Source organism: Trichoplusia ni, chromosome 4 (genome assembly GCF_003590095.1).
Source record: "Trichoplusia ni isolate ovarian cell line Hi5 chromosome 4, tn1, whole genome shotgun sequence".
Lineage (NCBI taxonomy): Eukaryota > Metazoa > Arthropoda > Insecta > Lepidoptera > Noctuidae > Trichoplusia > Trichoplusia ni.
Genome location: NC_039481.1, coordinates 13,108,849 through 13,126,763, shown reverse-complemented (window position 1 = coordinate 13,126,763; position 17,915 = coordinate 13,108,849). Strand labels below are relative to the sequence as shown.

Sequence of the window (17,915 nt, the reverse complement as noted above, 5' to 3'; positions counted from 1 at the left end):
ATTTAGAAACAAACACCACCTCAGATCCCTTATTAAATACCACATTGACAGAGGATAGTTTGAGGTACACACGTCGGCCCTCCAATACGGACGGAGGTAGCCATTAGTGAGCATTCAGCCCCGAATTGTTTGTGCCCGACGCTTGTCTCATGCAAATTGGATGCCGTCTGAGTCCAGTGTGTGATGTGTTGTGTACGTGTTAGTTACGAGGTTATAGAGTTGGGCTGGAAATAGAGAGGATTTAGTTAATTTTGTTGAATTTAGATTTAATTGGTGGCGTTGTATAAGAAATTATACATACATAGAATTAAATTTGTATCTATTGAAAAAAAATTTAACTGGGATGACGACTGGCTATGAAAAAAATCTATTTGGACCATCTATAGGCTAATTGAAAAATATTGTCAAGTATTTTTTTTCTTCCGAGAAACTAAAATTGACAAAGAAAAACTGGTTTAAAGTTTAGGAAAAGGGGCTTGTGACGTAACGGTTTCGCAAAATTTCATTCACTGTAATTTGAAGTATTTTCGGTTGCGGGACAAATAAAAAAAACGTATCTCTTATTATGCATTAAAGTACAACACTGACATTGAAAATCCCCATGTCCCTATTCATCAGCAACTTAGTTTTTTCGTATATTTAATACAGTGGAACATTCCAGAATAACAATAACATACAGCCATCTGATTCCGCATGCCAATTTGATCTTCTTGTTAGGATTGTAGATTATGTTCAAACAGACACAGGTTCTAAGCCTAAGGCAGGTGTATTGTGATCTAAATATCGTCATAAAAGTTTTATTATACGCATTAAAATTATTTAGTGACGTACCAAATTCTATACGGCTCTCGATACAATATAAATCGATCAGTTGATCGATAATTTTATCAAACATTTCATACTATTTTTATAAAAACAATTTATAATATACCTATAAAAAATGAAACTGAATGTTGGTGATCGTAGCCACTGTAGAGTTAGTCAACCTTGTTTACAATCCAAAAAAGTTACTGTTTCTTATTGTTCTCGAATGTCAGTGGAGTCTGAAAATAATGTATATCTACTATCTACCAAATTAATTATTTATGAGTAAAGCTTAAGAATGCTTAGATAGAAAAAGCAATTAACAGTATAATGCATTAAACATACGTAAATAAAAGTATCGAAGTAATTGAGTAAAGTAATAACACAACAACCCAACATGAAAACGTTTTAATTCTTCCGCATGTTGGAAATCCAATACCCAACATAAATGCGGATCAAGCAAATCGTTTAACTTATCCTGGCACAGTGTGAACACGGGCTAATGTCAACAATTAATTTGTGCAAATCACCGGTCGCGCTCTGCAAATCGAATCACCATTCGATTGCGAACGGGCGCGTTCTTTTTGCCCCAAGATTGTGGTTTAAAAAGAAATTTAATCTTGCTAATAAACACGCAAACACGAACGCGACGGCTACCTGTTGAAGCGCGCGAGACAAACGACTTCTCGGCCAATCAGCGAGCTGCGGCCGCCCACGGCCCGCCATCATTGGCCCGCTACTGGAGAGGGGGGAGGTCGAGGGGGGACAAGGCAGAGTTCGCCGTTAACATGACACTAGCAAGAAAAGCGCCGCATTGAGCTTTCGACGAGCTTTTCACAACGCGCGCGGGAATTAATCGGTGTACGATATATTTGAATGCAACGCATAAATTAAACATAAAATTCGAACAAAAACTGTAACGAAACTTAAACAAGTTTGGATAAAAAATAATGCGCGCGGATCTGTGTAGCGAGAATTAATTGTTTTAAAGTTGTTTTTTTAAATCAGTCAAAATTGATCTAACAATGTCGATGGGTAAACAGCCGAATGACCACATAAAGCGGCCTATGAACGCGTTCATGGTGTGGTCACGAGGGCAGCGGCGGAAGATGGCGCAGGACAACCCCAAGATGCACAACTCCGAAATCTCCAAGAGGCTGGGAGCGGAGTGGAAGCTGCTCACCGAGATGGAGAAGAGGCCCTTCATCGACGAGGCGAAGAGACTCAGGTGAGGAATCATTAGGAATCAGTGTAACTGACAAACTGAAGGTTATTTAAAAATATTTGTTAAAAGTTGTTATCAGAAGTTTCGTTTCGGATCGTTCGTGTAATTAGTCACAAAAGTTAAAATGAGTGTATATAAACATGAAAAAAATATAACTGACTCTGTTACAAATATTGGTGAACAAAATAAATGAGTAAAAATTCATAGGTACTTGATGCAACTCTTGCAAACGCTCCACTGTCATGTAAAAAAAAGAATGCGTCTTATTTATTCGTTACAAAAAAATAAACATATTTCCTACCCGTTTAATTTTATTTCATTACACTAAAAACGTTTATTCTAGTCCAAAATAAAACAAAATCCACGACTTTAAATAGGCAGAAATAGATAAAAAAATAGCCCGAAAATTCATAAAAAATTACGGGCTTACTTAATATTTTAAGCTACCTAGCTACCTAGCTTGCAGATACAACTAAACAAAACTGAATATTTTATTTTTTCTAAAATTCCATAGATTTATTCTGATGTATTATTTTTAACTTAACCGGTTTTTATTATAAATTTTTTTACAAACATCTAATTCAAATAACAATTTTTTTTTGTAGAAAACGTAGCAATGAAACAAGGACATTACAAGTAAAATAACATATTTTTAATAAGCTTTATTGGACTGAATATGAACCAAACTCCAAAACCTATAATTTGTGTAAATTGCTTTGGCAGACTTGCATTATACACCGTGATTTTTTAGTCGTCTTACAAAAGCAGCCCAGTTCATCTATCCAATGACTAGAACACGTTCATGATAAAAATAGGTACCTATTTATGAGATTAGAAAAAAAAATGCAATTTTTATTCAATATTATGATGCAATTTGTAGTTTTTTAGAAACACTGTAGCGAGCGCGGTCCGAGCCTTGTAACAATGGTGAGGGGCGCGGGCGGCAGCAACTTTATCATTTCTGAGAGTATATTTCACATTTCTCTTGTTTAATTTTCTTCGTGCTTATTATCTTATTTGATGATAAAAAAAAAATCGTGCCTAGGGGTATTTAACGTCGGATACATGAACTGGGCTGCTTTTGTAAGACGACTAAAAAATCACCGTGTATACCTACCTATAGTAAAAAAGTAGATTCCTGGTCTTTTGTTTGTATTCACTGCCTTTGATATAAGAATATGTGTTACTAACATAATATTTTAAACACAACATTTTTTCGAATAATGATATAAGATATCATAAGAGGTTTTTAGGAGATATTTGTTTGGCTTTAAATAATACCTAACTAAGATCGCTTGGACACATTACTCGGTCTGCGTCTGATACGTTTCATAATGATCTCGATGAAACGTGATATAGAAAATACATTTATCGGGGTAAAACTGAATCTCTTTTACTGGGGCACTGCTGTCCGACCATCCGCTATCACACCGTATCCCATAAACCATAATTAGCTATCAGTTGCGGCAGTTGATATTTTCACAGATCAAGTATATCTTTAGGGAAAGTTTTAGTCATGTAAATTATTACAGAATTTCCTTTCTTACACAAAAATATATAGGTAATAAAAAACGCCATTAATAGCTCTATTTTTCCATCTGAGGATAAACTACGATAACACCATTCTGACCGAGTTTTAACTTAAACATTTAAATAATCCACCAAAATTCTCAGCCACAATTAAGAACAACGCTAATATTTATCTTCAACCCTAATTCATTACGTTTTCACCACAAAAAATCAAGTTTATCACACAAAGAGGAACACACACAGTTCCCTCTTTCATTCGTTAAATAAACAGAAACGTGACTATTTAATTTTGGGGCAGTTCATTATCTTTTTTAATTTCATATCTGTGAGCAAACAAGAAACAAAAGCCACACACCTGTTTTGTGTTATCTGTGACAAAAAGTTGTAATTTGTTTAGCCATGACAGTTCTCTACCCACCCAAGCCTGTCACAGCTCTGAATAACTATGCTTTGATTTTGATAAGGTCTATAATTATATGTTAATCTTATAAAAAATGTTCAATGTTCAATCGCTAACTAGCAAAATATTTAGCTTTGCTTAGCCAGCTACTATTTTCTTGACTTAATTCGAAATCTGACTACTAGCTTTAGTGCGTGACACTATTTTGGGTAATAAATGGTTTGAAAATTGAGGGTTACTCGGAGGTTGGTTGAAAATACTGTAGATATTCAACGCACGCCGTGAAAAATCTTAGTAAAGAGTAGTTTTCTAGTCCTTCTAATAACTATGATGTTAAGTCCATCGGTACCATAAAAACCATAAGTGTTAAGTTTAAATTTTGAAATACAGTTACCATTGTACAAACTCGCTAATAGAAGTCGCAATGATGCTCATGTACTAAATGCAACTGCAATATTGGGAAAAGGCTCGATAGAAGCAGAATCTACCTTAATTAAATTAATATAAGGTTCATATAATGTTAAATGTAAATCAAAGAAACGTTTAGCGATACAATTAAAAGCGTAAACACACCGCCGGATGTTTGTACTGGTTATCATCGCCTACTTATCAAGGTGTGGCCTTTTCTTTATTTCTTATATTAAACAAGATGTGTTTTCATACCTGTCATGCAATAAGAATGGGATTTTATTTTTTTAGTTTTGAAATAGTAGTCCTTTTTTCATGGCAATAAGAAGGATAATTTTTAAATAATGGTTCAAGAAAATTTACAACAAGGATAAGCTAGTTTTGTAGAGTTCCTTTTTCGTGCATTTTAGCAGTTTTATTCCGCTGTCGGTTTAATTCAAAATGTTCACACTAAAATTTCTCGAGTTATTTTGGGTTCTCACTCATAATCTTAAGTCATTCAGAGAAAGACAAACACGGGATATTTTACAGGGAACGTCTCGCGACAACGGCTTGACCGATATAAACCATTTTATTGGATACCTAACACAATTATATTTGATCTTTTACATAAAGTGTGGTAAAAATATTTAACTTGTCAAAAAACTTAGTTCACACATCGTCAAATATTAATAACTATCTCCCATTATAAAACGGGATCTCACAATAATGAAAATGTATTAAAATAGATTTAAATCTCCGTATAAGTGCTCTAATAAGATATAACAAATAAATTGTGACGTGTAGCGTGCGCCGGCCCAACCCCGCTACTAAATTCAACCCTAACAAATTAATTCTTACTGTTTGACTTATATAGAAATGTTAATACGACACAGGGATGAAATAAGTGTTGAAATTGTTTCATATTTATATATAAAATACTATTGAAATTGTGTCATAACTTTGTAGGTTTTGTAGCTGTAGTAAATTTTCAAACATAATATACTATAACAAATTTACAATTTAACGTAGTTATTTCATGATTCATAGGGTATGGCAGACGGGCCGACTGATCTTCAGACAGAAGGATTAGAATTAGTGTTCGGTTTTTATGCGTTTTGTACAGAACCCTAAAAATAAACAATTATTTCAGTGAAATTGATAATTTGCATTAGATACCTCTACAATACTCATAAATATAATACAAGCTTCGCTTAGTTTGAGAGATTTCGTCGTGTAAAAGTATTGGAACCATAATCTAATATAAATTAATGTACCGAAAATACTCAAACATTACTTAGATTTTTTTGGATTTCAGACAAAATACCCCGTAATACAATAACATACATGTTATTTATTCCTAAGTGCGACAATATAATATTTATTAATAATATATGTATTTAGACTCATACAAAGTAGATATTGACTCAGTTTATCCATTTTTATGTTATCGCCGAAGCAATAAACCATCGAGATGACTTTGATAATGTAGAGTAGTAGAGTAGTCGGGAACTCGTATTTATATTTACATTTATTTAGAGGGATATACAGACAGACAGATAAATACATTGTAAGATTATTGATAAAATGAATAAAAACATGCATCATTTAGAAAAATAGGTTTAATTTTATTCTCGCAAAACAATAATAAATTGGTAAAACTCTTCTGCCAATGCCCTATAAGTAAAAAATAAGGTTTATAACCGATTATACATACATCAAAAAAATAAAGCACTATAATTATTCATCCTCAGAAACGAAATAGCAATAATTTATCTAATTATTTATTTAACGGGAAAACATAGAAAAATTCAGTCAAATTGAGAACTTGTCCCATTTTTAAGGTTGTTGAAAATACATTGCAATGATCTCTCAATAAATGACAAACACTATTCGTAAACACTTGTACAATAATTTGCATGATATCAAATCATATTTCAAAATTAAAACAAATATAAACAATACAAATAAAGGGTGAAACACTTAAAAACAAACATCCCTACACAATCCTGTACACCAGAAGGACAATGGCATCGATTTTCGCAACAACAGCTCTATAGCATCCCGCCCTGAGTTAGACTGGAGGCATAAGCTCATTTTTATGGTCCTGCCGACCCCAGATAACGCAGCCAACAATGCAAGATATTATTACAATGAATAACAGATAATTGTCGCCTCGCACCGACCTCTAGTGGATAGATTAAATTGATTTGTTGCCTATTTGTAAGGCGAGTTGTTTTTGTTGGGCGAAAAGGGTTGACTTTTTTGGTGCAAACTCCTTGCTGAGGTTCAAACAAACTGATGTTATGAACGTGAAAGCTTGCGGATGTGTGTGATATTTGTTACCTATTTTAAGTCAATTGGTTGAAATATACACGATAAAATGTGGTGGTACCGTAATTCCAGGTGAAAAATTTTCAATTTTCATTAACAATCTGAAAATTGTATCTGTAGATAGAATTATTGAGGTTTCTGCTTTATTATGCGGATATTTATAAATGATATGTTGCTATTTTGTCATGAAATAACACCTCATAAAACCACACACCCCGAATTATTTATAAATTTACTTCTTGACTTGGAAAATAAGGTACTTTCTATCTCCGAGTGATGAACAAGAATAATAAGTAGTTTTTTAAAGTCATTTGGTAACAGAACATTTCAAATTATGCATTATTAGTAGGGGTAAAATAAATGTAACACTGGCTTAACTTGGTTTATTGGAAATTTGGAACTAGTAAATATAGAAGGCTGTGTTGAAGTACTCCTGGTTCAGCCCTATCATCATCATCGGCCTAGCCTTTTCCCAACTATGTTGGGGTCGGCTACCAGTATGGTCCTGGTTCAGCCCTAATGATTTAAAAAATATTTGTACTTGTGATACTCCAATATTGTTCTTCATATGTGCATTATTCACTGTGCATTTGATTAACATGTTTGCGAAACATAGACAACATAAAGATTAAATTCCTAAGACTTACAGTTATCCGCACCTAATCGAAAAAATAAATATAACCTGACTTAGAGTCTAAAAAGGACAAAACATGAAAATAATTCAGCAGCAGAGCCTTAGCCACAACCACAGAACACCAATATACGTATATACCTAGGATGCCAAAACCATTTCCTTTCCTTTTCGCCTCACCATTAGTGCGCTAAAAAACAACACCGCGGGCTACTTAATGAAAAAGGAAAAAAATGTCTTCTGAATAGTTCTGACTTATTGACTCATCACTCCATTCCATTCATGACAACACCTACGTGTTATATAAAAAAAAAACTTCAATAAATACATTTTCCAGGCAATCCTTCACTTACCATTGACATAACGTTACAATGAACGATTTTATTGTGAAAAATCAATATGATGACGTCACGACACACAATACCTCATTGTTAAATACAACTTAAGTTATTTGTTGAAGATAACTTGTAGTTATGTGTAGGACATTGTTAAGAATTGTTTAAATTGCACGTGGGCTTACAATATTTAGAGTATTTGTGTATTATCTGGAGTATTTGAAGGGCAATGTTGGATATTTTTTGTGAGGTATTTAAGAAATTATAACTTTGCTTTTGGAATAGAGCGGTATTATTGCAATGATTTTGACCTATTTTGTTTATTATGTGGACTTTGTAATTTTATCTAGTAAATAGCGCGGGTGCCTGTAAAAAAAATTTAGCGTTATTGTTGCATTGCGTTAAAATGCGTTCATTTCAGAACAAAAATAGTGTCTCGTGTAAACCAAATATTTTAGAAAGTAATATATGTACATATGGCATTATCAGTCACATCCACCGATTAAGTTATGGATGTATTGCATTCATATTTAGACAGTAACATTTTAAATTGAGCTTTAAGTGAAAATAAAGAAGCTATAAAATCATTCAGGAAACATGTTCAAGTAATAGGTATCCAAATGCACAGTCGACGCATCTGAATTAAATAATTAAAATTGTTTTCAGTCATTTCCAGTCACTGGACTTGCAGTTAAAACATAAACAAAACCTGGGCTGAAAAGCTTTAAGACATAGCCTTAGATTAACCATTTCAATCACAATAACTCAACCAAAATTGTGTCTTGAATAATCCTTAGAAGAATATTATCTTTTCACGGGAAGTTATACAATTCTCGATAACTATTGCTCAATGGCAGACAAACGCTATCGAATTTGTTATTTGGTGACCGTTACCGAAGACTCCGATTATACGGAGCGATCAAACAACGATAAAAATAAGTAGAGGAGTAAATACCGCGCCTTGGCCATTGTAGTTGACCGATAACAGATGGGAACAACACCATCGTATACCTTTGAATTGTATTTGAAGATCTAGAGTTTATGGTGACAAGAGTTGTTTTCAAATGGTAAAACTGTTATACTCCAAGCCAATTTTGTTATAACCTATTTGGTAATAGTTTGAATTAGGGTAATTTAAAACAAAAACAACACGCTTTATAATGTAAATCTTAGTCGCGGGGGATTTTACAAACATTCAAGTCACATGCAAATAGAAACCTAGACTCGGGACTATTCATTGATAACATAAGCGCGGTGTGTGTAGTGATCGAACCCTTGACACATCGCGTAAAGTGGGTTTTGCATGATAACCACTCGGCTATCGGTGCAGTCAAGTTGTGTAGCGCTATTGTCAAAATTTTGTTAATTATGTAGAATGTGTTAATTACATTCTTCGTCTTATCTTCCCTTTTAATTATAAGTGATTCAACCGAGTTAACGGTATATTGTTATTTATAACTATAATAAAAACTGAGATTTACTTATAAAAATATCTTTAGACATAAGAATTGTTATCATTTTAATTTGGTATACAATACAATTACTTTATTGTAGAAGAAATATCATTAATTTATAATATTATCGACACCAAACAGTTTACATAACAAATCCTACTACATTGATTTTGATTGAACCAAACCTACGTGTCCACCGTTTATTAACTACTAAAAAACTATACTTACGTGGTGTGCATTAAAGAATATTTTATCAATCTATTCAATAATCCAGAAGTAATAACCAAAACACGAAATAGGAAACAAAAATCATCAATCTTAAAAGACGTAATCGATTTCGACAGAACATACAACTACGCAACACTATTCGTAACAAAAATGCATTCATAAAAAAAAACCAATAACCTCATATTGACGTTCCAAATTCAATATACACAAAGCGATTGCTTGATATCGAGAATCATATCGATATATTTACCAAATTCGATTAGTTCATACAAAAAATACGCCACAAACGTGTCGATAAAAAAGTAGATAGATTTTTTTTTCTTGACCAAAGATATTGTGTTATTTTTCTTAGCGATACCGTATTTATTTGGTTAACAAACACCAATGAAAGAAATGATAGTGCTGGGTTCATCGACCTTTATTTTTGGTCACGATAGGACGCTGTCAATGATAAGAATGTTTGATGTGAATAGGTAGCTACCAGTCTCAGGTAAGTTTTGTTGTGCTTATAAGAACTGTGAAATAAAACACAAAAGTTAAAAAAAGCCGGTCAAGTGCGAATCGGACTCACAGGTTTCAGACTTGGAAACAAATCGGTTGTTTATCTTTAGCCAACTTGTATGGCCTAAGATGGGTGATAAAGAAATTTATGGGTCACTAATAATAATAATATGCCACCCACCAACAAATTTATAGCCGTAACAACCATTGGCTAATCTTGATCTTTATTTTTTTTGTTATAGCGACCACATAAATATGATTGTCGAAATTTTTTATTGTTTAACTAACACAGTTCATCAGATTCAGTTTGGTGACGGACGGACGGATAGCTGCACCTCAATAACATTTTTTCGTTTTAACCTTTAGGTCCTATAAACCCTGAGAAGAAATGTGTACCTTGGACTTTTATTTAAAGTTTTGGGTTGAAGTTTAAAGTATGCATCAAAAAGCATTTAATAGATCTGGCATATAAAATAAAAATAATGCAAATTGATATGAGTTTTATTTCATGCAGGAATATTTGCATATTGATTCATACTTTCTGTTCATTGCAGTTTGGATTTAAATAATTTTGTTTCAAAGGTAACTATCCGAATGATTGCACATTACCAAGTTTTACGGCTATCACGATATTTACGCGTAAGATGCTCTTCATATATCACAAGCCATGATTGACCTTATTCCCATTTGCTCAGGTAGCCAACACTTAAATTTCGCTTCGTAGATTGACGCTACATACATAAAAAAGCATTTAAGCACGTGCAAATAAAATTCCTAAAAAGACAAGATTATGTAAACAACTCCTTACTATCGTTCTACAAAATATCGCGTCCCAATTAAACACCTCTAAACGGCAGCGTTAAACGGAAATTAAACAAAAAATAAAGCTAAATCTCTACACAATCAGACAGTACAAACATTCGCATTCAAAACCTCAGCGCAATGACGAACTATCATCCGCTGGCGTGGTCCACTCGAATAATTACAATCGACTCGCTGACAATCGCGATTCTATCACAAAGCTCGCATAATCGGACGCTGTGTCGACTCATTCGCAACACTACACGTCATAAACACACGTCCTCCCACTCCAAATTGAACTCTATTCCACGCCTACACAATACGGTTTCGCATGCATACCAAACGCACATAGTGCCGTGGTATACACAGAATGCCGATTGTGACGGGGACAATGCAATAATCCGCGCATTGTTGAATCGACATTGTTGTTTTAAGGGCGGCCAGGCGTTCGCGACAATTGCACGCTTTATTGCATAAATAATAATGTTATATCGCCCAGCGGCGTTTCATTGTGGCATTTTGACGCTAAACTTATAGTATTGTGGTGTGAATTGAGTTATGCTTTCGATTTCGCGATGTCGGCTATCTTCCGCGTTTGTTTTTGCTGATAATGCTCGGAGTGTTGATGTTTCCTTGAGAGCCGAGAGGATACGTCGCCGTCGACGAGAGAATCAACAATCATGTGAAGGATGTGAAAGATGAAGTTTATTCAAAAGTAGGGTGTTCAAATTAAGTGTGAAGGAAAAACGGCCCAATGTATATTATTCCAGGGTGGGGCGTACACGCGTACGTGCACGGATTGACAATCATATTTTGACTGTATCATTTGTTTCTTTGTTTACTAGACAGACTGCGTGTACGAAACTCAGGGTTAATTTCGAATTTTTGGGGTAAATGTGGATAAAGAAACGTTTATATTCATTTCCGTTATTTTTATACTGTAAACCGTACTATACAACGTTTTCAAAAAATAAAATAATTACCCTTTCTTATTTCCCTAGGGCATTACACATGAAGGAACATCCCGACTACAAGTATCGTCCGCGACGAAAGCCGAAACCACTTGTCAAGAAAGAGCCGAAATTCGGTTTCGGCATAAACGGTTTGATGGCGCCTGTACCGAGACTGGTGACGCCGTCTGTACCGCACCCGGTACATCCTCAGCTGCATTCCATGCCGCACCACTTACTGCCAGACAAGCCAGAGCTGAGCAGAGCGCTGTTCCCACCCCTGCCTTACCCGTTCTACCCTTTCGCGAAGATACCCTCTGATGATGGCAAGCTAGCTGCCGAGTTGGCGCATTTGCAGGTAATCTACAACAAGGTATTGATATGAGTTTTTTTTTATTTAAGAATTATTTTGAAAGTCACTTTGATGTTAACCTTTTTTCTGCAAATTTCAAATGCTGTTTTAGTTTTATTATGGATACTATTTTCTCTTGTCTTCAATGAGACTAGAAAATCAAAATAAACGGCACTTAGCTCAGTGAGGCAGTCACTTAGTTCAAATATGTTCAATCGTCATGGACAAAAACAGCACGACACATAATGGCCTCGCCTCATCTAAATTAGTACCTATTTTAAATCCCGCCTCTTTCTCCAGGCACTATACGGTGGCGCTCTATACAGCAGCGCACTGTACAGCAGCGCCCTCTCGCCTTGCGGCTGCCCTCCGCGCAGGACGCCCTCCCCTCCCCCCGCCGACGTCAAGCGCCCCGTCGCCTACGTCCTCATGAAGAGCGACGAGGAACCTCCTCAACACGTCATCTGAAGGCCGGTCGCGCTCCCGGCGAGGGTCTGGCCCTCCCACTGGGAGCGACCTTCCACCTCCGTGCAGGAGCGCGAATCCAGCTCACCTGACAGTGTTTAAGACTGAGGAAGGACTTTATCATTAGTGTACACAAACCAACATTATAGGGATGGGACACGTATTCGGCCATCAAATTGGTTTCGGCCTGAGTGCTTCTGTATATATTTATAGACAGTGATAATAGGACGTTGTTTTTATTTGAGCTTGTGAATACGCATTTCTAATACATATCGTATTGTCCTACGGAGAGGCCTGAAAAATTACGTACCTAAAGTTCAATTTCAAGACGGAATGGTGCTGATCGTCACAAGAATTTCGGCGATAACCTAATGTGCAATCAATCGTGTTACTGTTTACGTGCAATGTATCTTAGTTCGACTCGTGAGGAGCACTCGCACTTTGAATAGACAACATATCATAGAATTTACTCTTCAACATTGTAATTAGACGTTAGTTAGGTAAAATTAATGTCAATTTTGTAAAAAAGACTTTTTGTGCAATGTTAATCGTGTAGGTATCTATTTCAGTTCATATCGATCTTTTGCTGTTGAGTTGACATTTAGAGTTCTTTTTTAATTATTTTAAGATTTTTCACACTTTTTTACTATTAATATTCTTTAATGATTTTTTTTATTTTTTTGATACCGAAACCGGATCTATTAATAACTATATCACCACTCTAATTCGTACCATGTAATCACTAATAAACTGTAGTGCAATAAAGTTATATATTATGTAATCCACATAATAATGTAAATTATAGTTTAATAAATAAGACTCAACATATACTTACATTATACCTATTTAGTTTACAATAACGCCTATGACATATTAATCTTAATAAGTAAACATCGATAATCGATTAAATAATTTATCGATAGAGTACGGCACTAATACTGTAAATTAAAAACATTGTAAATATCACTTGTAAATAAATCTTAAATTGTTTTGTTTTTATCACTATAAGGCACATTAAATTTAGTTAATTAATATTCTGTTATACAAGACTTTTAGATTACAATACATTTAAATTAATTTTAATTAGTTAAGTTTTCTTTTACACATAACACTTGCTGTACCTACTTCATCTAGATCTATTCATACTATTTTTATTTAAAACTAGCTGTTGCCCGCGACTTCGTCCACGTGGTTAGAATTTTACCCGTTTTTTCCACATTTTCCATTGTATCTTCGCTCCTATTAGTCGCAACGTGATGTTATATAGCCTATAGCCTTTCTTGATATATGGTCTATTTAACACAAAAAGAATTTTTCAAATCGAACCAGTAGTTCCTGAGATTAGCGCGTTCAAACAAACAAACAAACTCTTCAGCTTTATATATTAGTATAGATTAAATTAAAAGTTTCTCAAAAACACAATAACAAGTACGGTTACCAACAAAATTCAATTAACAAAATGTTTTCTTTTTGACAACTTTCTTAAGGCTGATACATACTTAAATAATGCAACGGTTTAGTCACGCGTATAATTTATCGGGATTGCCCGACTAGTTTTGGACCCAACCGGACTCCTTATTCATGAACGAACGCGGCCGCGTTACGTTTAGGTACGTACTAAGATCTTTTGGTATCAAGCCTTTATTTTTGCAGCAAAGCAGTAAAATTGAATTTGATAGTGTAAACTGCAAATTACTACAGCTGTTTAGAAAATCTAATATCTAACGAAATTTCGTTGATAACCGTACCATATTGACAGCTATAAATATCATGAATAATAGTTGTTCTTATACTCAAACATGATTTTTAAGTATCGTGACTTTACGATATCACGGAGCTTGGAGACTTTCACTGGCACTCAGTTTTCATGATCTAGATTCAGATATCCTTATCAGGGGCGCTATTACCACGTCTCAAATAAAGACTCACCTCGTGTTACCTTTGTAGAAGTGAGATGGTGATTATACGCCGAGTTATTGTCATCCTGCTTCTGCAATAGTAGAGTCTTAATTTGAAAGGTGGTGATTGCTTGAACTCTACAGTATGTTGTAAGTTTAGATATTGTAATAAATTAAATGTTATAATTTGTTTATTATTTCGAGAGCAAAATATGACAATATTGTGTTTTGTTTTACTTAATCTGTGTTATGTCAATTCGTATTTGAAATATTACTCCTTTTTTATATGAATTAAGAAATTCTGAATAAAGAAAACCGTTATGTTGAACCCTGAACTTCATTTGTTTATCTGTTGTTTTTTTTATACGAATTGACGTGACAGTCTTAGGTTATTGTTTGTCTAACTTTGCATTTAATTATACACCCACCGAAATATTGTAAAAACTAAGTTATGATTATAATTTGTTAGTTATAAGATAATATCTGTATATTATTATTAAAAAATGTCATTGTTAATTGATATTATGTTATTGTTGTTATTTAAGTTTTATATTATTACGTTCTTTAAGTTTTAGTTACATTCAAGGATTGTTTGATTTTTATATGATACGAATAATAAATACATCACGGTAAAATATTTATATTGTTTGATTGTCATCTCCTTAAGTTCTCTCCTGAAATGGCAAGAACATTTCCTATATTAATTTACCTCTTAAATACACTTAATACAGTCAGAAACTATCTCGTCAAAATCTAGTGAATATTAGTTATAGGACAATACAAACACTGTGACATTTTCAATTGATTTAAAAACTTAAAAGCAAGAAATCTGCGAAGTTTAAAGTTAGATAATCTCAGCAAGTACAAAGGATTTAAAATATTTGACTACCATAGCCACGGCTGGACTACACGAATAGCCAAAATAAATTATTGAGGTCACCACGCCAAACTCACTGCGCGACATGTCACGGGTTCGATACCCGAGTAGAGCAAGCATTTTTGTGATCCACAAATACTTGTTCTGAGTCTGAGTGTCTTTATGCATCATTTAAATGTTTGTGAAATAGCCCCGCGATACCTTAGTGCGGGATTCGTATTTTTAATAAATTCAAACAAAAATATTCATTAATTAACAAGAGACTACATACTACATACCGACTAACAGTACCTATAAGAACTTGAAAAACAATTTCAAAAAGATTAATCAACAGTTCGCCATGTGTCCCCCTTGGCAAGTCTGCCACTCGAAGAGTCATCGATGCGAGTATTTCTTGAAAAACAGAGGGGCACCGGATTAAACACGGTACATACTCAATTATCAGTGAATAAACACTCAAGTGCGAACAATAAGGGGACACATGGCGTCAACGGGGAATATTTCACGGTATTTAACAACGGTACTGTTACAGGGGTAGTTTTATTAATGTAGACTCTATGTGGTTGCGAACTATGAATCTTGTTTCAGAAAAAAATGGGAAATTAATACATATTAGACCTACCTAGAGTTAAGTAACACCGACTAATAAATATCCACTTTGAACCCTAGTCACCTGTTGTAGGTATATAATAATCATAACCTAAAAAGACAATAAATGAACAGATAAGTAGTTCAATTCTATTTCAATAACGTTATTGAAGTTTTATCTCTCATACAGATCATATCCATACACCCTGATAAAAAGATCCAATAAAATGACACCAGATAACGTAGGTTCCAATTTCTATTATCCAATAACGTTTATATTCGACGAAGTTTTTATCTCTCCTGAGAACTGGGTGAGAGTCAATCATTGGTGTATAACTGCAAAAAGTCTGAGATCATGGTTTTTGAGACTAGGGGTAGGACACATGATAATATACCACCTCTAATACTCAACGGAACAGCATTGAGAAGAGTATTCAGATTTAAATATCTTGGTCATGTGTTAACGCCTAGTCTCAAGGACGATGAAGACATTGAGCGGGAGCGGAGAGCGTTGTCAGTTCGAGCAAACATGATAGCTCGCAGGTTTGCACGGTGCTCACTTAAGGTCAAGCTCACCCTCTTTAGAGCTTACTGCACTAACTTCTACACATGTAGCCTGTGGGCAGGATATACGCAAAGAACATACAACGCTCTCCGCGTCCAGTATAATAATGCGTTTAGAGTGCTGGTGGGGCTGCCTCGCTTTTGTAGCGCATCTGGGATGTTTGCAGATGCACAAGTAGATTGTTTTTATGCAACAATGCGTAAGAGGTGCGCATCCCTGGTGAGCAGAGTGCGGGCCAGCTCCAACAGTATTCTGAACATGATCCACTACCTCTGAAGTGGAAGAGTAACATAAGGTCCAACTAAGTATAGAGAATAGTCACTAAGTATAAAAACCATTACAGTCTGTCTGGATTTTACACAAAAAAGTATGTTCAACATCTACTTAACCAAGAAATATTCTTAACGAAATATAAGGTTTAGACATATTAAGTCGTAGACCACAAAAACCCGATAAAATCTTAACAATTTACAAGCTAAATTAAGTCGCAAAGAATCCGTTTAAAATGAAAACGCGTTAGATACGGAACTTGACTTATCAGCAATTAATATTTTATTCATGTCCAATAAAAATACAATAATCGCAGTTTATGTATCAGCCGGAGGCGATTAGAGGTGCGACCGCGGCGGGGGGCAGGCTGTCACTGCTACTGGCTGTAGGGTGGATACACAGGGGAAGAATGAGAAGAGATTTACTGCTTTAGCATCTTAGGTAATAGTCGCCCTTAGAATTAAGATGTCATGGTAGCCTTCTCAGGTAAGCTAGCTAGGAAATGTCGACTCCAGCTAGTTTAAAAAATGACATGTACTTAAAAGTGATAACGTCTATCCTATTTGCAGAATTAATTATTTCATTTCATGCCGTCTTAGTCACTGTTTATTTGAAAGCAGAGACAAAAAGGACAAGCGTTTAAAACTTTGATTTGAAAGATGGGTGTATTTGGCTGTAAGAAAGAGTGAGGGATCAGTTAATAAGAGTGCTACTTAACAAATGCAATGAAATTTCATGTTTCTAAATGCGACTGGGTTAGGATCTCGGACCAAATTCTAAATAGACAATAAATTTTAATAATAATCAGTCAAGTGCGAATCAAAATGGTGACACTGAGGAATTGTCTTAAAATGTATGACCGAAACAACCATAATCCTGTTTTTTTTATATTATGTCAAGTTACAGCGAAAAAAAGGCAGAAATGAAGAATAGATGAATAGACAGTGTAGTATAGGGTTCCGTCTTTAGCTTTTGCTAAACTAAAAGTCTTATTCGAGCAATAACTTATCCAAATTCCCACAAAATCTATAGGGATTTATCCTAAACACCGTACAAAGTGGGGGTCCCTATCGACCCCACAAACAAACACCCTTTGGCTACTAATTGCGGAGGCGTCTATTACAGCCACCATAAATCCGCAGTATTGCCAGTATTACGGGTGCTGCCCGATCACCAGATATCACAGATTTGTGGAATACCGCCCGATAGACGGTATTACTGCATTTTAAAGTATTTCATCTTTTATTGATGAATTTGTTAGAATTTATTAGGTAGGATAGAAGCTTAATCGATTGGACATGTTTCGATTTAAAGTGTAGT

General features: G+C 34.7%; 2 protein-coding genes across 3 annotated transcripts; both read left to right on the top strand.

Moving 5' to 3' along the window:
• The first annotated feature begins 1,640 nt into the window (after positions 1–1,640).
• On the top strand, positions 1,641–13,366 carry LOC113493090 (transcription factor SOX-14-like). 2 transcript variants are annotated; one of them, XM_026870910.1, is made up of 3 exons: positions 1,641–2,032; positions 11,632–11,953; positions 12,233–13,366. In XM_026870910.1, exons 1-3 carry the CDS (start codon positions 1,830–1,832, stop codon positions 12,398–12,400), a joined length of 693 nt encoding a protein of 230 aa, XP_026726711.1. In that variant the 5' UTR covers positions 1,641–1,829; the 3' UTR covers positions 12,401–13,366. The 2 variants fall into 2 exon arrangements, with proteins under 2 accessions (XP_026726711.1, XP_026726712.1); XM_026870911.1 differs by having other exon boundaries at positions 1,644–2,032; positions 11,632–11,938; positions 12,233–13,365.
• A 2,749-nt stretch (positions 13,367–16,115) lies between these two features.
• On the top strand, positions 16,116–16,601 carry LOC113493106. Its single transcript, XM_026870927.1, has one exon. The coding sequence runs from the start codon at positions 16,116–16,118 to the stop codon at positions 16,599–16,601; it is 486 nt and encodes a 161-aa protein (XP_026726728.1).
• Positions 16,602–17,915: the final 1,314 nt, after the last annotated feature.